Genomic DNA, 20,869 nt, shown 5'->3' with positions numbered 1-20,869 from the left:
CTGTCTAAGAGAAAGAAGAAGTCGGGGAGAACTGATTTGTGAATTCGACAGGTGGTTTCTGAAACATTCCCTGCAAAAGAACAAGGGAGTAAGCAGGTTGATGATGTTGTTCATGTTGAGCGGAGTTTAGCTGCTTCATACTCTTACACTGTTCACCTTAATTGTCATAATTGCTCCCCCTACACACACACTTAGACCAGAGTATTTGTAGTTGTGAGAGTGCGTCCAACAGTTGATTTGCAGCTGGGAGGTGCATTAATTAAATAAGAGTTCATGAAAATATCCGGGCCTGAATGTCCTGAAATCCTCTGTCAGGAGTTATTTATGAAAAGGGCTTTTGTTTCCATCTGTTATATTTGTCACAAATACAAAAGTATTTTATACTTTTCTTTTTTTCTGCTCAAAGTCCTTGATCTAATCTGTAAAAGAAATCCAGGCATCTAAGAAGACTATTCTTCTTTTGATTTGGCATTTAGAACGGTTAAATGGTGATAAAGTCAGTATTCTGAGCAAGCCGACACCTGGATGAACTCCTTTTAGCAGGACATTAGAACAACCTTCTATTCACTTTCCACATCCAGGAAACCAACTTCCCTCTATTTCTTTATTTCCTTTCTGTTTTGCACGTCGCCGTGGTTACAGTGATTTCGGGAAAGGCTTCTATCCGTATGAAAGGGTCATGGGATGCTGATGTGGGAGGAGGAGGGAAGGGACACAGTGAGTAAGACAAAATGATGATCCAAGATATGCTTCATTTAAAGCAGCTGACCGTATCTAATTTGCTGTTGAAGGTCAAAAGGTCATGAAGCTGAAAGAAAATGACAGGAAATTAACGTCACTATGGGGAAATAAGGGGCTTTCATTAGCCTGTGATTTTATACAAATCACTCTGAGACTACTTTGTCGCATTACTTACACATATGAATTAGGGGATGAATAGGCCCTGGACAATTAAAATCAATGAAGGGGTTAGCTTTAATAAGAAAATTGCGGTAAATGTTTCCGGTTGTTAAGAAGAATTCATCTAATTATCACTGGATAAAGTTATTTCTTGTGAGTCAGTCTTCTCCCACTAAAGGTTTCCTTTATTTTCATTCTGACTGCATCAGCGATTTCACCTCCAACTGTGCTATTAGTCAGATGGTATCCTTGAAAGTCCTCTTAAAAGAAAAAAAGGCCAACATCAAATGTCTGCTTTTGAATTTGAGCATATTATGTGGATAGGTCGTAGACATGAAAACAACTCTATATGTACATATTTACTTGCCTACACAAGTAGTTAAAGGTTGCAGCAACAATGCAAGAGTTATTTTTTTCAGAAAACGGCAGATAAAACAGTCTTTTGTCATTTATCTAGGCTTTGGATAAATAACTTTGAGGTTGCTCGTCGCACTGTCTCTTCTATTCACTTCCTTGTAACATGAATAACGCATGTGTTTAGGTAACAAGTACCTTGGGGTACTGGATATTGTTGTCTGCTGTCCTTGATGCTAACATGTCAGGACATTTTCTACAGCTCACAAAGAAAGAAACATTTGGATTTCAAGTGAGTTTCTCTCCAGTGTGTTTACATATAACAGTGTGGCTCTATAATTGAAGAAGACAGTTTTTTTGGGTTTCTTTTAGTATTCAACATTACGAAAGCTACTGGGCACCAATCAGCGGAGTCAGAATGTCTTAGTCCTGTCTCCGTTTGAATACACTGTAAGGGCTCTTAGTCATACTGAATTTTTTCCTGTTCAACCAAAAGGTGAACGCTACATCAGTCTGGCAGATAATGGGTGTGGGGTGTGTGTGTGTGTGTGGGGGGGGGGGGGGGGGGGGGGGGGGGGGGGAGAGAAATAACAGACTGTCATCCCCTTTAGTTCTCCTCAGCTTCTGGAGTTGTACAACTAATCCAGAAAATATGTCCTTTCTTCAAATGTTTCTGCAAAGGGAATTTTTTTGTACAAGCGTCTGTGCTATGAATAGACTGAATGTTTGTCATGACAACCAATTACCGATTACAAAAGCAGCGAGGCTAAGTAAGGCAATTAAGTGGTGAAACAAAATTGTGTGTTGCAGTAGTTCTCCGTGTGTTCCTGCTCACTGATGTATTTCCGTAAACACAGGAATATGGTCTCCTGAGGAGTTTTATTAAGCATCATTCGGATGTTATCCGAAGTTTAGAAGTAAAGTATTTATTTTCATTGTCAGAAGTATTGCTTTGGCAGTAGCAGCAATACAGCAGTGTTGTTTGATTAGTTTTGTTCAGAGCTGTCAGCATTAAAGGGGACATATGCAGTGTTTTTGAACAGATACATGGGTAACCCAGTGATCCACAAAATGTGAGAAAAAACCCATACAGTCCTTTGTTAGTAGTCTACATAAGTCATATAACACAAAGAAAAGTGCTCTGATTTAAAATGTCTTCTCCTTGTGACATCGCAGTGGGATTCTGGTAAAAAAAAAACAACAACTTCCCATCCTCTGGTATCTCCACCCCCAGCCTAAAGCAAAACTTTCCACCATTTTTATTCTGGCAAGCAAAGGAGGGGCTCATTGCATTTATAGAGACACACACACCAAAACGGAACGCTCTGAGAGCTGGTTTATAGAGGATCAGCACATCATGAGTGCGTGATTAACGTTATATTTTAACTAAATCACAGCAAAGATGTTTTATTTAGACCACAAGGGACTCTTTGAAAAGGTAAAAATGGGGGATAATATGTCCTCTTTAACTAGTTAATCATGGTTAATGAAGGTCTGAAATGAATGTACCGGTATTACATTTTTTTTAGCTACATACTATTTTGACCCTTACTTTCCCCTACTGTCTTTTTACAAAACGTTTCTAACTTGTGTTTTTGTAATAGAAAAAAACAATGAGTTTACAAAAATGTTACATTTACAATCAGTTATATTTGAGTTCAAGTAAAACATTATTGTTGTTCCACGCTGTATAGCAGATAACTGATTGATTAGTAAATTCTTTTTAACAGTGGCATTTTATTAGTTTTCCATCTCTCTCATTTTGAATGTCAAACCTTGGTTTACTGTGTATGCTGTGCTTTTTTTTTTATTAGGCTTTGCCCTTTTTCTTTCAAGTTTCATATCTCAGTCTTGCAGCCACCTAGAGCTTGTTGCCAGAGAGTGACATGACTGACAGTGGCACAAAAAAAACTGCTGTAATAGAACTTCTCATTATAGGAAAAAATGGCCATGTATTAAGCCATTTGCTGAATGTCAAATCATAGCAAACAGTGGGGTATAAACACAGCACGCTCGTACATATACATTAGTGGAATAACTGGTTGTAGCAGGTTATCTGCGTCACCACATGTACATTAACATGACAAATGATTGTCAGAATTCAGTCTGTCAGAATCAAATGACATCCTGCTTTGTTCAAACCATCTGCCTGTGAGACATTGCAAGCAGCCCTGGAGGACATGTTGCTTTGAAGAGGCTGTGGGCAGTTTATAGATGAATCCAGGTTTGTTAAGCTTAATGGCCCTTGTATTGATTGGATTGGGGTATCCTCGCAAATCGGAGCAGGAGTTTGAACAGTGAGATTTTCATGGAGAATCTCTAAATGCATTTCAGCTCGTAGGTTTTATTGACCCGCCTGGATGGGAAATCGTGGGGGTTTATATTCTCACTTTGCATGTAGCCTGTTTTTACAACGGCATGATGGACCTGAAGGAAGTTTTGCACATCACTTGACTGGTTATAACAAAGTCCTTTGAAACCTTTAATAGTTTCAAAAATAAAAAGTGAATATGACAAGGGAAGTTGCGAAGAAAACAATTAAACTTCATGCAAAATAAACCGTCTTTGCCAGATTGAATAAATGAGGATACGCAGAATAAATTAATCAGAAAAGGACAGAGCTGTTAATTAGCAGTCCTGCCTTCACAGTCAGTGGGCAGAGTGACAGGCTTATCTCTTAGCTGCTGTCACCTTGGTGCAGCCACTGAGCCATAAAGAGACTGTGGCCATCACTAAGCCCAGCCTGGATCAAGCCATGCAGGTTCTCACATCTGTGTTAAGAGCCTGACTAAAGGTGTCAAACTCCATCGTGTTTTTCTCTTTAACTGGGTGTCATGGCTGCAGATTATGTGTGCACTGTTTACGCACAAAAGGACGTAACAAGAAAAAAGCCCCCAGCTGAACAACATGGAAAAACATGCTCATCCACACGCATAACACACATGCACTTAAACAATAGGTTGTTATTTCACACAGCATTTCTCTGCTTTCACTGTAACTTTTGTTCACAGTAGCTGATGGTTTTAATGTCAAGTAGACTTGTTAATGACTGTGCCTAGACTCATGGAAATGTTTTCTTCCTATCAGCTGTTTCTTTGGAAAATTTATATTGGTGTTATCTTATGACAATGCTGGCACCTTGAGCGTTGCTTCAAGTCCATAGAAACTCCAATCCTTGATAGACATTCAACCAGTGAAATAAAGGGACTTATTTAGCCTACATATTTCACATGTAAAAAACAGGGGTGACTGGTGTAGCATAGTGGTTAGTACTCTGTGTACAGAGGTTATACAGTAGCTAGTCCTCCATATTTGGACAACCTAGGTTCAAATCCAACCTCTGGCTTTCTACTGTTCCTGTCTCTCCAATAAAGCTAAAAAATGGTTTTATCAAAACAAGTCCCGTAAATAGATCAGAGTTTATGATTCTCACAGTGGGAGTTTCAGAGTCATCGGAGTGAGTTTAAATCAGTATTGAAATCTACACCAGCTAACGTTATAAAGCCATTAATTAGCATTTCACTCATAGCTGTGAAATTTATTGGGGCATTTTGACTGTGCGAGCTAACTGCTAACTATGCTAGGGATCAAAGAGCATGTCATAGTTAAGTTTTGTATTTGTTATGCATGTTAATTCCCCCTAATTTTTTTGTGGATACATAATAACATTAATAAAACTAAACTGTGGAATTAACGTAATTGTTTTCCATTCCAAACGAAATAGTCAAAGACAAATCATTTATTCTTTTGTTTGTTCAGTATATAACCATGTATCCAGTGGCCTGTGTGGACTCTGAAAAATATTGTTTGCTGTCTTAATGGACTCTGCTCTTTGGCTATGAGTACAGGGCAGCACTGGAAAGAGGCTTGGAAACCTCTAAGATACCATTGCCATTAGCCCTAATGTCCTTTTAAAATGGAAAGAGCATCAGAACCCACACAGACTGCTGTGAATGCTGTTTGTGTGATACAGCTATGTCATCATATTCTGCCAAGGTCACTTAGCTTGTCCACTTCCTGTGGTCACAGACACATTAGAAATGAGCATTTTATCAAAACAGTTGTGTTTATGTAATTTCACTTTTCTCTTTTCTTTATGTTAAGAAATAAAGACAAAGAGCACGTTTGTTCACACTGAGTTCATGTAACTCAACCGAGTTGTGGCATTGACCATAGTTACATGAAGATTTTTTCCAGTTGATCCCTAAAGGTCAGGCTGTCTCATCACACTCCAAAAAAAGTGTGCAAACTCCAGCGCCAAATGTCACAGGTCGACTGAAGCTGAGAATTGCTCAGACATCAGATTGAAAGTGGCTTACTTCCCTGACGACTTAATGAGCGTATGGATGGAAATGGGAAAGTTGGCAGTGTGGTAAAGAGCCCAGAACCAGGTCCAGCTCAGGAGGCTTGATTAGAAAAATTAACTTTGTGGTAATGTTTTCAAGAACCAAAATCATTATCAGTAATTCTGTTGAAGGTGATTGATTCTGGCAGGTTGGGGGGCACTCGTCATGATATATTTGCAATGGCAATAAGCAACTGCAGTGATGACATCATAATAGTTTCTGAACACATGCCGAGAATGAATCCTTGTGTTGGAGATTGTAATCACTTGCAAACTTAAATGCATTGGCTGATTGCTGGATTGTTTCAGGCACACAGATGTATTAGAGTGTTAGCTATTCATCCCAACTTTCCACAAGGAGCACAACATTTTTTTGGGTGAAGTAAGATAGGAAAACAATAATGTTCTCATAAAAATAAAGACATGGATTTTTTTGCAGAAAGAAAAAGATGCACTGTTTTTATGCTCCACTTTCTGAATTAAAGTGATTCATCTCTGTTATTAATTTGCCTGCGCTTTAATTCCCTCCTAGGTGGTGCATTCATTAGGCTGCACTGAACACTCACCTCCGAATAAGTAATACACAGAGGAAAATAATTATTATGATTATGCATAATCTTTGCTCGCACAGTTGTTTTCCTTTTCCAATTAAAGTACATTTATATTTGGAATATGCTTTGAATAACAAAGCAGGTGGTTTGTTTGCCTTCACTGCTTTGTGTGAGGAAAGTACAAAAACTGCACTTTCACTGCGTTCGATGGTCGATTCTTGTTTTCCAGAAACAATTAATGATATCGGGAATTCTTCCACATGTTGATGTTCAACCTTGTAGGGAACCTGGGGAGTTTATGTTTCATTTGTAAGGTGATTTGTAGGCTGAGGTCGAAGACAGGTTTTTCATTTCCTGAAAGGAAAACAATTGCATAGTTTGTCTTTTCAGTTGTTTACTAAAACCGAATATATCGTGGGAAATAACTTTATGATTGGTGGTGCATTTGCTCATGGCTTTTCAGTGTATGTATTGATATTGATATATCCATAGTTAGGTATGAAGTTAACATGACTGACAGGTGGGCCTAATGTATTGGTTTGTCAAGAGGCAAAGAAGAAGACACGTAAATTCCCCCCAAAAAGACCATGAAGTCAATGGTTTTGTCTCTTTTGGGTGTATTGATAGCTAAAACTGCATCCTCAAAGGTGCTTATGTGTACCCAGGACACTAAAACCTGCTGTTCACTTCATGAATAGACTAACTTAGTAACTTATAGTGCTTACATTATGTTCAAGGTTAGATCAAAGCAAAGCAGGGGCCCTGCTGTCTATATTAGCCATGGCACCACGCAGAGAGAAACATCTGAACTTCACAGCAGTGTAGCAGCAGACCTCTTAAATAAAAGCTGCAGGAGGATGCAACCTGAAATGCCAGTTTCCCTGTACTTCTGTACCTTAGCAGGGTTTATGTAAAGAGTGTGTAATATTGAAGTATTTAATGATAGACATGAGAGGGATAGTGATGATTTCAATGCATTTTGCTCTGTGCTGAGTTGTGGTCCATGACAAATGGAGTCTGAGTTTCCACCTGAGCCGGTCTTGCTGTCTGCTACGCCTCACAGCACATCAAGCTCCAACTTAACCTCACGTTGTTCCTCTGCTCCCTGCTGCTTGCAGCTGGCCTGATGGAAGTCATAGATCTGTCTGACACAGTGTTATAACCCAATCTGCTCGTAGAGCTGCAATTAAATCTTACTTATGCAATGATATGGTAAGGCTCAGACCTACAGGTGTTTTAAAAGATTCAAAAATCAGATTGCCTCAAAGACATTTACTAAAGGGTATTATTAGGATTATTGCATACAGATGGAGCAGCATGCACTTCCCTTAATCCGTCATGAGTTTGCTATCTGGAGACTGACCTTTAAAAAGTAAACAGAGACGTACCTAAACTCACTGTAATAATGCTGTGCAGCTGGAAAAGCAAGTGAAATGCAAAAACAAGTCTGGATGAGAAAATGAATGTAGACAGACAACACAGGTTGTCTACTGTTCAGGAAGAACTATAGGTGAGATTTCAACAAATCTGCAAATATACATATGTGACGACAGAAACATTAAAAAGACAAAATACTATTTTACAATAACAAAACTTCTATTTAAAAATGGTCATAAGCATACCCCCCTCAAAGCAGATTCTTGTTTACTTTCAACCTTTGTAAGATAGGTCTTAAAAGGGCTGCTGTTTTAAATTTGCCTGCCTCAGAGCTGAAACATTTGAAAAACACAGTCAGTTGTTCTTTTCTCCTTCTCTCCCTCTCACTCAGGAAGCACTTACTTAACTATACTGATCCAAAGTACAACACTTCTTCAAGCCCCTCACTTATAGCTACTTGTGTAGTCAAGCCATGCTTTCTTATTCAGAATGTGTATATTTCACCAGTTGTACGAAGGTCTGTATAGAACATTCATGCACCATTTTGCAAACCATCATTTTATCTCGGATTATGTGCATGTAGTGGAGAAAAAAACAAAACTGTTTTTTGGATTTAGAAGGGGCATTTTCCAACACAAGTGTTCTCCAACAACAGATGGAAAGTGTTTGTTAAAGCTTAAATGCACAATTTATTCAGATCATTATCCCAATACTGAATCTGTGGAAAGAGATTCATCATGTTTGTACTTTGGTAGGAACAAGTGGCACAAAACTCTTGTAGCCATATTTACTGATAGATATCTTTTGAACATTTATATCCTGTTATATCACACACTGACCAAACATTTATTTCATGCACAGGGTTGAGTATTGATTACAGCATTTTCTGCATTTGAAACTGACACCTGCCCTAAAATCTTCTATAAAGATCACAGAAGCCAAATTGAAAGACCTAAAGCAAGTGACACTGGAGTAATGTGTGTAATCACTTGTCAACCCTCTGCCAGAATGAAGACCAGCATTTGTCTGTGGGATTTGATATCTGTCTACCTGTGAGGGCCTGCAGCGTATCTCACAGAAGCAGAAGCAGGCTTCTTATAATACAGAGAAAGGATGAGAGAGAGAGAGAGGATGAATGAAACCATTGGAATTGACACTATCCGCTCTGCAATCAGTGCCAAAAAGTGTCCACAATCCCCCACTCAATCAGACGTATCCCATCTCACAACTTAGGCTGGCACTGACGGAGCAGTGTGATACAGAGCTTCCTTTGAAATGACAGCCTAACTGCAGGGAAAGTTAAGAAAGATCTCCAACTTTGATATTCTGAAGCTCATACAGAGGGAAAGTGTCATCAGCAGAGTTCCCTTGCCGAACTTAACTGGATTCAAATCTAAGTTTGCGCTCACTTGCTCTGTGAATGTTTGCATTATAAGAGAGTGTGGGTTGATTCAGCATCTAAATGAGAGCAGAGGGGATGGGATCGCTCTGAAATCATTAACTATTCATCAACTCTGGATATAAAATGCATTAACAAAACAGTTTGCTGCAGTACAGGAGTTAATAAAAGATCAATACTCTTGTCTGTGAGAGCAAGCAAAGAATCCCAGTGTGGTTTCAAATGTTGGTGGCAGAGGTCACAAAGGACTGTTTGTGTGCGTGCTTGATTGTTTTCTAAGTAGCATTGTTGGCAGACTAATCTCTCCTGTTCCCACTGAAACTCCGCCATTCAGCCTGCATCGACTCCAGCCTCGGGGTGAGTGTTAAAATTTGAACATCCTTTCATCCTTACATCCATTCAGCTCCTCCTCCAACACTGCTGCAGATAAGCATCGCTGAGTTTAACAGCTCCATTTATCTTATGTCACGATTCAGTCTGAGACACAACTGTGAAATATCCAATTTCCAAAAGTCTCCAGAGCTTGACACAAACAATCAACCCAGGACATTTAAAATTGTATGATTATTCAGAACTCAACCGAGTGAAAACAATAATTGCAGCCAATTGAACATTGTATTGCTAACATTATGGACTGTTCAGCTTTAATGAAGTTAATAATAAATGGCATTACAAAAGATTACAGCCCTTATTAAAATTATGCAGCAAACTCTTTCTTCTAATCTACAGTAAAAAAGACCCATAAGCCACTTGAGGAGAGCACACGTGGAGTGCCAAGACATTTCTGTTGTTAACGTTTTTACCACGGATGTATTGGGAATTAACTCATCTGTGTTGATTTTTCTCGTGAGGAGAGTTTTAAAAAGTCATGAGACCTGAAGTTAATATGACCACTTTAAAAATCCTGATTTTGCAATTTCTTAGAAGAAACCTTCTCAAATATGGCAATAGACAAAGTACAAACTTAGGATGTTAGAGAGTTAATTAAATAGAAGCAATTTGATAACGCACCAAGCTTCAGTTTTCAATTTAAATTGAAGGGTCGGATGACTATCTGTATTTGCATGTGCCAAATCAAATTGTGTTTCATTTGAAACTTTAATTATTTAACAAATATTTCCTGAGTACCTTGTACTCAGTGGAGATTCTACAGTTTGTTGGGTCCCTTGGCAAAAATCACTTTGTGTCGTTGCAGCACCCTCTTGGGCCACCGTAGTTCAGTGTACTTTAATGTACATTTTGATGAAATTTGAGAAAACTCAGTGTGAACATGTAGTTTTTTGGGAAAGTCACAGACTGAGTATTACCTCACAGTGAGGGATAGAGCTCTACAAATACACCCACTACTCTCTCAGTGTACACTGTTGGTGATTTGTCAGGGAAAGAAAAAACTGAAATCAGAGGGTGCTGCAGGTTTCACAGACAAACATGTTGAAGAGGATCAAATAATATGTGAATCAGTAGCAAAAACACAAGTCACGACTGAGGGCCCAGCAGTGAAGAAACGATGTAGTGATGGAGACGCGAGGGTTTGCCTGGGCTAAATAAATAATCTGTGTGCTAGAGAATAGCAAGAGTGTGGGAGGAGGTCTGCAGGGGGCATGGAAACTGTGATTAGCAAAGCGGATCCACTTATAGAAAATCCACCTTCATTATTCCTCTAGACTTCTGTGATAAATGATCAATGTGCCGTTGTGTTCCCATGTTACTACATCTCTCAAATCTAATTATCTAACAGTGGATGCTACATTTTACAGAAGACCATTATGCCTTAGATTAGCATCTTTTAAACATGGATGCCATAAAAAGAACACTTTATTAAATATGTATGTGCATACTGTATGAGGATAGTATTATCTCAGTGTTGAAGCTACTGATTCTCAATAAAAAGGGATCTTGAGGGAAGGCTTTTTTTTTTTTTTATTTAAACCCTAAAGGCTGCAACCTGCTAGCAGAAAGAATCTTTGTTCCTCTATTCTTTTACCTGATGTGTATAAAGGAAATTAGTATGAGTATTTCACTTTCTTGCTCTCCTTTTTCTCACATCCCTGTTTCATCAGTCTACAGCAAACCTCTATCCTATTCATGTAGTGTGTAGCAACAGGGAGTCAGGACAAGAGGAGGACGAAAGCATACAGGGGTGCTGGACTCCTCTCTAATGAGCTGCCTTTGTACGGGCACTCTCTTTTTTTCTGCACTGTTTCTTTCAACCTGCTGTTCACATCCTAACGACCAATTATAGTTTGATGGGACTGTTCTTACATTCCACAGCAAAAAAAAAAAAATATATATATGTATGTTTCAATCCTTGAAGATAAGAGTACAATATTGTAGGGAGAGACAAAAATATGAAAACGATTAACTGTGTGGAGAAAAAGGCACAATTGGCAGGCACTGATCAGCACATTATCTATTAACTGTGATTGGGAGGATTTCTCCAAGGTGCTGAAAAGTGTCCCCGTGCTCATCCGGGGGAGGGTAAAAAAAAAAAAAAAAAAAACTCGGAACACACCCGCCTGAGCCCATTGGTACAACGTCACGCGCAGAAAGTACCCGAGCGAGTAAGGTAAATGAATTAGAGAGGATGAGGATGAAGAGGAGAGAGAGAGAAAGATGAGGATACAGCTTTGGTCCACAACACACATCCTCATCACTCGCACAAGACAGCAAGAGCTACTACAGCTTGGATAAAAAGCTACAACTTCCAGGGATCGACGAGGAGATGTGTCCGCAAAATCTTTGATTCGACCCCTTTACATCCTCCTCCTCCTTCTCCTCCTCTTCTTCCTCCTCCTCCTCCTCCTCCTCCTCCTCCTCCCACCTCTACCGAAGAGCATCCCGCACACAGAGTCCACTCCGACGGGAAGGCAGGCAGAAAGGCAGGCGGATTGAAACAAGCCAGACACGATGAGTGGATCTCCTCGACATGGGACAGCTGTGGGATTATTGGTGCTGCTGAACGCGCTGCGGTTGCTGCTCGCGACGCAGGCTGCAGAAGGAGTGTTAACGGACCATGTTCTGGTTGAGCTGCACGAGGACGCACAGGACGAGGCGCACCAACTCGCAACACAACATGGGTTCCAGAGCGCCCGAAAGGTGAGGATGCTCAGAGGAAACAGTCACGCAATGTTCACTTTAAGACATGTTTTTGCTTTTCTCGCCGGGAGATTAAACTTCGATGTTGGAGATCATTATTAAATTCAGTTATTTATGTTCCCAAAAATTATAAACATATCTGACAGTCTTTATACTATGTGTAGCTATCAGAAATAGTCATACATATTCCGCAATCCAGTTTTTAAAGGTGTTTCTCAAAATGTCCATTTAGTTGGACTGTTTTATAATTTGTCTTAATTTGATGACGTCATCCCACTCTAACGTAGGCCCTCATTAGTAGGCTGCCCATTGGGACATGGCCTCTGTGGATTCAAAGGTTACGAGGTTAATTCAATTAATGTGTGCTCCCAATTTCTCTATCTATGAATAAAAAACAACAACACTCTGAGCATTCATTTTAGGTGAAATCTACCTTTAAAAAAAAAAGGCAACCCCATTATACCAGCAGGGGTTTCTCTCACAACATGAAGTTGTGTTGTGATACCAATATTGAGAATCTAATGGATACCATCTTCGCATAGTTCTTATTAGCTGAAATGCACTTTTGCATGACGAGAACATGTTTATGGTAGTTAAAATGTCTCCTGTACCTATTTTGTAAAAAATCCCCTTTATTTTTAAATGTATCAAACAGCTTCCTCTATATCAGACGGTATACACCTAAACCTATCGTGTCTCAGCATACACAGCCTTTTCCTTGTAATAGGATTTTAATCACCTGAGACTGCATATCTCATTAAACATGTTGGGCCAATGCAGCAGGCATAACAACATGTCAAAATAAGTAACAAGCCATTTTTTATCCGATCAATAGAAATAATTCCCTGACAGTGTGTGTACCTTGTCAAATGTCAAAATGAACGTGTTGGAGAAATTGGCCAGAGCGTTAGCTAGTGAGGCGTAGCAGTGAGCAGAGGGGTGTCTGCTGATTTGAATGAGGATTTACCTCCACAACAATAACACGATCCAGGTTCAATGTGTAATTCATCTAAATGTGATGTGTTGTCTGTGATTGCTTGTTTGCAAGGGAATACCCCCCCCCCCCCCCCCCCCCCCCACCTCCAAAATTGTGTACCTCACTGCCTTCCAGGTTATGTAATCAGCAGCTATATTTGTCTTAATGGGATATGCACCATTAAACAATGTGTGTGTCATCTGAATTATCTCCTATTGTTGCCTAATTAACAGGACTGGGTCACAGAATCTGAACCCACATGCAAATGAGAGCACAAAGAGATAAAAGAGAGAGGCGACGATATTTGATGTGCAAATACTAAAGTAAACATTATAATTTTGATAAAATCGTATCAATAAATATGCAGTATTTCTTTATATTTGCTTTTTTTGCTCATGATCCCTTATTACATCACCAAGGATAGTAATAAAGAGCAGTAAAGACGAGAGTAATCCTCATGCTTCCATAATTTTGTTTTCTCATTAAATGTGACAGGCGCAGCAGAAAGCCTTTATGCTGAGGATTGACCCGTCCCCTTGCTCTTACTAAAGCATACGGGGGTCTTTAATCTGAGCACAGTGCTAGAGGGAAATCTCTGGATGATGCATCTCATTTCTCTGCCCCGCTGATTTATTATGGTTGAAATCAGCATCTCCAGAGCCTTAAAATAGTCCCCCATTGGAAGCCATTGAATTAGCGCCCTTGTTCCCCACCTGGAGAATGATCAATCTGCCTTCTCCTCCATTTACGATTCTGTTGTAAACTTTGTATTTGTCAATCACACACTTTCTGATTATTACCTCTGTGTTTGTCATCAACTGTGCTCCTGCCCTGGATTCATCTATCTTCCTCTCTCTTTTTTGCTCTCTCCACAGCTTCCCTTCGGAGAGGGGCTCTTTCACTTGTACCCTCAGGACACATCAAAGAGACGAAGCAAACGCAGTGCCCGCAGCAGACAGCGGCTCCAAAAAGACCGCAGGGTAAGCACACACAATAGGTATGTGCACTATGAGGGAAGCACACACTGTGTCACCTGCATGCATGAACCTAAAGAATTGATTCCCTTTGCATGACAGTTGTTATTCAGAGGCTTACTTCTATGTGCAATACATAGCAAAAATAGGGCTTAGAAATTCCATATAGAAAGTTAGATGCACTTGGTTTGCAAATTTTAAATATTTATCTCTTCATATGCTTTTTAGACAATACCAAAAGTATACAAGTTAACAGGGTAAGAAAGAAAACAGCTGGTCTACATCATGTTTTTCTATTCATGTGCAGCAACAATAGCAACATAAAAATCCATTGTTTGGGCTTCATTAGTGGTGGGCGTCGGTCTTATCTGTATAGTTCTGTGACTCAGTGTCTATAGGCTCCGAGGGTTGGCTAATACTGCTGTCTGCTAATACACTGAACCATAAAGGAGGATTGTTTTTCGTGTTGATGTTGATGCACATTAATCCCGTTCAGATTTTGCAGTGTAAACTGTATGAGAATGATCTATCAGTTGAAAATGTTGTGGTGTAAAAGACGTCAGCAGCAACAGTCCCCAGGCAGGGTTCTCTGATTTTACTTTTCATTAAAGCAGCTGTCAGGCTGAACAGCGACTGATATCATAGCAGCAATTTTAAACAGGAAATTATTTGCAAACATAAAAATAAACTCTGAAATCAATGTCGAAAGCCTGACTCAACAAAGTATTTATTTATAGATAGATTCATTTAGACACATTCATTTTACGTTGATTGACCAATTTCTAATTGAACAATTGATTCGGCACGTTATCCAGTTTAAAACTGTTGCTGCAAGCCTCTGTTTGTGTTTAGCTCTGTCCACTGTTGGAGGTCGTGCTGCAGACAATCATCTAACCTTGCTAAATTCGAGCCACTCCAGTGAAGTAATGCAGCTGATGAAAGCGAGACAGTGAGGACATGGGCAGGTCTGAATGTTCCAGATGCTGGGTTTTAATCAGATGCTTGACATGCTCATATGCCACACTGCAGATATTGATTTATTTGTCCATCTCTGGAATAGATGAGGTCAGCCAGTCTTATTTAGTGTGGCCTGTTCATCATTCTGAAGTCTTTTCCTCAAATGTATTAAGGTAGGGTATGGTGGACATATGAGAGTTTTCCGCCAGCAGCTAGAAAGAGGGAAGTAGTTGAAAAGGAAAATGTACATAAGCAAACACACCAATAATGGGGCTGGACATTAAATTCCATTTTTACCATCATACTGCATTACAAGAACATTAGAAAAAAAAATCCTGTATAATAGTAAAGAAAACCTAAACTTCTGCAACTATGCACACAGATTGGCCACTCAGATGGAATCTAAGCTAGCTGTCACCCACAGTACACACATGTATTATTGATAAATGAATTGATAAATATATAGGCCTAAATACAAAGATACTCGGATATATAAAAAATAATGTGTAGGCTACATCTATACAGTAAGGTGGAGGGATTTGATGGATTTCCTTTGGTCCTTTTTTATCGTTGGACTGTATTAAAGGAGCATGTTGACCCACTTCTGACTCACCATCTTTTTCTTCTATTCCTCGGCTGTCTCCTCTATCCCTACTTGTCCTTCTTCAACCCTCATCTCCTCATACTTCTCATGTCCAACAATGATTTCAAACGTCTATTCATCTGCACATCACTGCCTTCACCTATCCACCGATCCATGGTTCCTTCCACACTTCTATCTTACATGGGATAATACATTCACAATCTATTTAGGGCACTCAAGGAAGTGGCTTTGAATGAAACAAAGGTGGGAAATTGAATAAATCTCTGTCAATGAGCAGCTCCCTTGACCCTGAAGTCTCATGTCTGAGAAAGCCAGGAGGGAAACAAGGACGAGTAAGAAAGGAGAGAAAGAAGCAGCAACACAGCTCTTTGATTTGAAGTGAAGCGAAGCGTTGTGAGCTGTGAGCAGGCAGCGGGCAAAAAGGCGGAGAGTGATGGTGGTGCATGGGCACTGTGTTATGTTGTGAGTGGGCAGTATGACATGCCGTCTCAGAGGAAATACCAGCTCTCCTGCCAAGTGTTTGAATAAATTGATGATGGATGGAAAGAAGAAGGAAATGCAGGGATAATGCAGAGAGAGTGTTTGGGGTTTCCCTCTGAATGAAGCCAATTTAAAAAGGAAAAAAAAAGTGGCAAAAAATGTCTGGCAGAAGATAAACATGCACAAAAATGTTTTTATTTTTGTCGGGACTGACATTTCTTTCAAAGGACTTCCTGACATGTTGATTTACAACGTGTGTGTCTTCTGATTGCCTGGAGTGTGCCATAAAAGAAAGATCTGGATGAATAGGCTTCGGCCGCTTTAAAAGGCCATCTTAAGTGCTGCTCTGCTCTCTTATCTTTGGCGGTAAACACACCGGACAATGCCTGTTTCCCTCAGTCACACTAGAGTGGGTTTTGTAACCATGAGAGGAACATCAAGCCACAGGGACCCATTTCCAAAATGTAGCTTTGAATGTATGAAAAGACATTTCTTTATTGATTTAGCTATAAAATTAATGTTATGTTATGAAGTGTTTAGAGAATGCTACTACTTTTATGAACCTTTTTTTATTTTTTTTTATTTTCTTGAAACATCTCAACAACGTATCCTTGACCTAAAAAATCAAAAGTTCGAGGAAAGACGTGCTTGTGAGAATTAACAAGAAAAAGTAAGTTGTGATGTTATAGACATCATGTGCTTTGAAAGGACAATCTGACACCAATAACAGCATCTATCACCACAGTAAATTTGTAGTGTGCTTTACCGTGCAGTGGTCTCTAAATATAGAGCAAAAACTTCAGCATCCTAGCTTTGGATAAATAAAGGAACTTCTAAAGTCAGTGTCCTAGTGTTTTGCACAAGAACACATTGGACATGTGGTTGCAGCAGCTGGGGATTGAACCTCCAACCTAAAGAAAGACGATCAACTTCTTCCACTGAACCACAGGAACCTGAATGCAATTGCAATTAGAGTTGGCTGATTTGATAGATGCAATTCTCTCGACCATTTCCCAGATGTGAGTGCAGTGAGTTGTTCATTGGAGTTCATTGTTTGCCATGTTGCTGTTTTTTATTTTATACATGCAGAAGAAATGAAATCACAACATTTTTGTCAAAGACACACAACCATTTCTATGCCAGCCAGCCGCTAGCCAATCAAGCGCTTGAATCCCAACCATTGAGACTCTCTGTTCTGTTTACTTCTACTGCTTGATAAATACATTGTGGCTGCTTTCCGCAAATATTCAAAAATCCATAACACAGCTGTTCGTCTGCCTTAGACATTTCAAAGAATCACAAGTGTATGTGTGCATAATTGCTGCTTTTTGTTAAAAAAAAAAAAAAAATACGGAGAGGAAGAAGAAAAAAACTCTCCATCTCTTGTGTGGCAGGTGAGTGTTGAAGCCGGGCTCCAGCTGCAGCCACTCTGATTAGGGGGGAAGAAAAGAATAGCCCTTTTGATTTGCATGTGATGTTCTGCCTTTATGATACAGTAGAGCACAGCTGGGTTTGCTGATTTCCTGTTCACAGAATGGAACATGCTACCAGCATCTTAAAGATCCTAGTTTGATTTATGTGCAGCTTAATTTGATTTTTCCATGTATGATTCCTTAAGGAAACCACGACCATGACCAGGTACATCTTCTGTTTTTTCTCCCTCTAGGTAAAGAATGTCTTTGACCAGGAAGGCTTTAGTCGCCAGAAGCGCGGCTACAGAAATATCAATGATCTTGAAGTCAACATGAGCGACCCTCTATTCACCAAACAGTGGTATCTGGTGAGTAATCAGCCAAGCGGCCGTCTGCATGCCATCCTGACCTTTAGGACCAACCCACATTCTTCCACCTTAATTACTCTGCTGCACAGCATATTCCCCACTACTTTCTGAATCAACATTGTTATTCATTCTTTAATTAGCCTCGCCAATACTGTCTCTCTGCTGCATTCATGCTTTCTATTCCTCCCCTCTTGTTTACCATAACTGGCAAATGTGACTTTTACACCACGGCTCGCTTTGCCGTCATTCATCTCTCTCGTCAGATGAATGCACCGTATCGCTGACATTTACCTCCCCACCTTCACCGCTCCAATCTCCGCTCTCCTTCGCACACACACACACAAACTCAATGTTGACTGTTTTTTCTAATCTTGGCTCACCTGGGTGCCATGAGTCACGGATGTTCTCCATATTGTCTGAGTGATTAGATAAACACAGGCCAAGCAGATGGGACTCCTGGGTTGGATCTTAATGTGGCTGAAGCTTGGCAACTAGGCTTCACAGGGAAAGGAGTAACCATCGCAATCATGGACGATGGTGAGCATAATGTGTTGTTTCCTCACCCAGGAGTGTTGTGTAAAAGCATTCAATTATACTGTCACTTACTCATGATTCTGTTTAATCACTTACTTTCTCCCCATCTTATTAATTAACAATGAAAGGAAGAGTAATACATGTTTGCTTTACAGAGCATTTCTTTGGAATACTGATACTTTTTTTCACATAATTTGTTATAACAATATTAATTGGATCTTCTTCATGCCAATGCCAAACAGCTGATTCTGCTGTTGACTGGTTTGGTGTTGTTTAGTGGATTGAATGATTAAAGTCTGAAGAAACAGGACAGATGTTGTTCAGGACAACTCATTCATTTAACAAACAGGAGTCTCAGTATTGTGTGGAAGAACCATACACAGCCACAACAGCATGGCGCCTCCTCCTCATACTGGTCAGTCACCAGCCTGGTGACACTCTGCTGGGGGATTGCATCTCATCCAACCAGTCAGTCATCACAAGTCAGCCAATGTGGTCATGTTGGTCACTTTGGCATGAACAGCATGCCTAAGCTGCAGCACAAGTTTTCAATGGGGTTGAGGTTAAGATTGTAGGCAGGCCATTCCATCCTCTCCACTCCCAAATTCTGGAGGTATAGTCTCAGATAAACACCGCACTGTGGGGGCGAGCGTTGTCATCTTGGAGGATAGAGTTCGGTACCAGATTGTGAAGATGGGATTGGCCTGACGGTGAAGGGCAGTCATTGCAGGCCTCATGGCATCTTCTGCAAACCTTGGGGTGTCAGAAGCTTCAAACAAGAGTCAATAGCAACATCAGAATACGCTGTTTGGCATTGGCGGAGAAGATTTGATTTGAAGTTTTTATGGGCGAAACCCACATACTCAGCTCTGCTGCTTATCCCACTAATGCATGTTCCTGTTAAATGTGGCATTTTACAGGCTTGTCACAACAACAACAAAAATAACAAACTAAGTAAATAACAAATTGCCTTACTTTGTGTGCGAAGTTTATGTATAAATGTTGTTTTTGAACAAAAATCTCATCCTGCAACTGTCAGAAGTATCACTCACTGTGAATCTTTGCAGTGTGAAGTATATAAAAGGCTGCTTTAGCAGTGTGCTTTTATCGTTTTCTCTGACACCTTTCTGCGAAAAATGTCAATATCTCATTTCAGGAATCGACTATCTTCATCCAGACCTGGCATCAAACTATGTGAGTACCTCAGTGTTATTCTTTTCTTTCTTGCCTTCATTTTCTCTAAGTGCAGTCATAAACAGCAGCAGTGGTTCAGGTGCTAGATTTCATGGACTTTTGCGGTTCACCATCAGCTGTGACAGGTCCTCCCCAAGTTGCCTCCACGGCTTCCGAGTCCCCTTGTACTCCTGGAGGACGCGGAGACAGGCAGACGGCAGGCCGAGCTGTTTAATGTTAATGCACCCTGCACTGTGGCAGGCACAATGGCAGGCCGATCTGTCACAAGCAGAGATAATGCCAGGGTGGTTGGCGCTGCATAATGTGATGCTCCATCTCCAGAATACTGATAAAAATTCAAAGGACAAGAGGGATGGATAAACTGGAATGAGGATAAGCAGAACACTTGGCTTGATCAGACTTAAAAATGTACAGTTTTTGTTAGCATTTAGCTGTCATCCTGCAGCCAAGGACATAAATCTTTGAGACAAACTAAGGTGTTTTGTAAGAGTGAGTCACGTTGTAAGCCTTAAGACACCTCTCTTTGACTGTTTTAACAAGAATTACAGGGGAAAATAAGATATAGTGTGCGTATTTTAACTCATATATTTTGTTTACAAACCATATTTAAGCAGATCAGTTTTCCACTTCTTTTTTTCCAATAGTAGCTTACTTACTTGTTTTTTTTCTTTTTTTCCCCCCACATTTATCAATTTACTGTCAAGGTTTTTCCTGCCTATGCAAAGGCAGGTGAACAGTGTGCCTGTGAACAGACCCAAAAATAACACTCCTTCTCAGCTGGGGTGATGCAGGCGCACACTCCACTGGATCCATCGATGGATCCTGCTGTGCATATATCTTAAGTGTGTGTGTGTTTGTGTGCGTGAGAGCACTCGTGGGCAAAAAGACACTGCTCTTGTTACTGTCGTCATTGTGTTTTGTAGTCCAACAAAGACCTCCTGCTATGAGCTGAATAATACCATAAGAAATGAAATAAAATGTCATCTTAGGTTCATCACATCTATACGTTGGATTCAAAGGGATTGTGTGTCTGTGGATCTTTTTGTTTGCATCTGATTTGGACAACAGAAGGTTCATGCTGGAGAGTGCGATTGTGCGTGACTTTTTGTTTTCCCAGTGTTCACATTTTGTGTTACTTTCACAATGGAACCACTTGTAAGATATTTTTTGAAAAGGTGAATTGACTCGGAGATTAAGCGTGTGCTAAAATGAGAAATTAGAGCTTTGGCGGTTTAATTTCATGGGACATTTATCTGCAAATGTAAAAAGTCCTCGTACTTCTAACTATTTCTGCATAAATATTCAAACTCTAGTGTAGTGTAAAACCGATTTCTTTAAATTTCCAACC

At 40.0% G+C, this 20,869-nt stretch overlaps 1 protein-coding gene across 1 annotated transcript in view; it reads left to right on the top strand.

Moving 5' to 3' along the window:
* The first annotated feature begins 11,493 nt into the window (after nt 1-11,493).
* pcsk2 (proprotein convertase subtilisin/kexin type 2) overlaps nt 11,494-20,869 on the top strand; it is a 65,920-nt gene continuing 56,544 nt past the window's right edge. Inside the window, exons 1-5 of the mRNA XM_079363542.1 lie at nt 11,494-12,022; nt 13,874-13,978; nt 17,680-17,793; nt 18,222-18,330; nt 19,484-19,521. Of these exons, the coding sequence (XP_079219668.1) occupies nt 11,834-12,022; nt 13,874-13,978; nt 17,680-17,793; nt 18,222-18,330; nt 19,484-19,521 (555 nt within the window). The 5' untranslated portion in view covers nt 11,494-11,833. The remainder of the gene's footprint in view (nt 12,023-13,873; nt 13,979-17,679; nt 17,794-18,221; nt 18,331-19,483; nt 19,522-20,869) is intronic.

This window comes from Symphodus melops, assembly GCF_947650265.1.
Source record: "Symphodus melops genome assembly, chromosome: 15".
Taxonomy (NCBI): Eukaryota; Metazoa; Chordata; class Actinopteri; order Labriformes; family Labridae; genus Symphodus; species Symphodus melops.
Note: the sequence above shows the minus strand (reverse complement) of the source record. Positions and strands in the feature narration are given on the sequence as shown.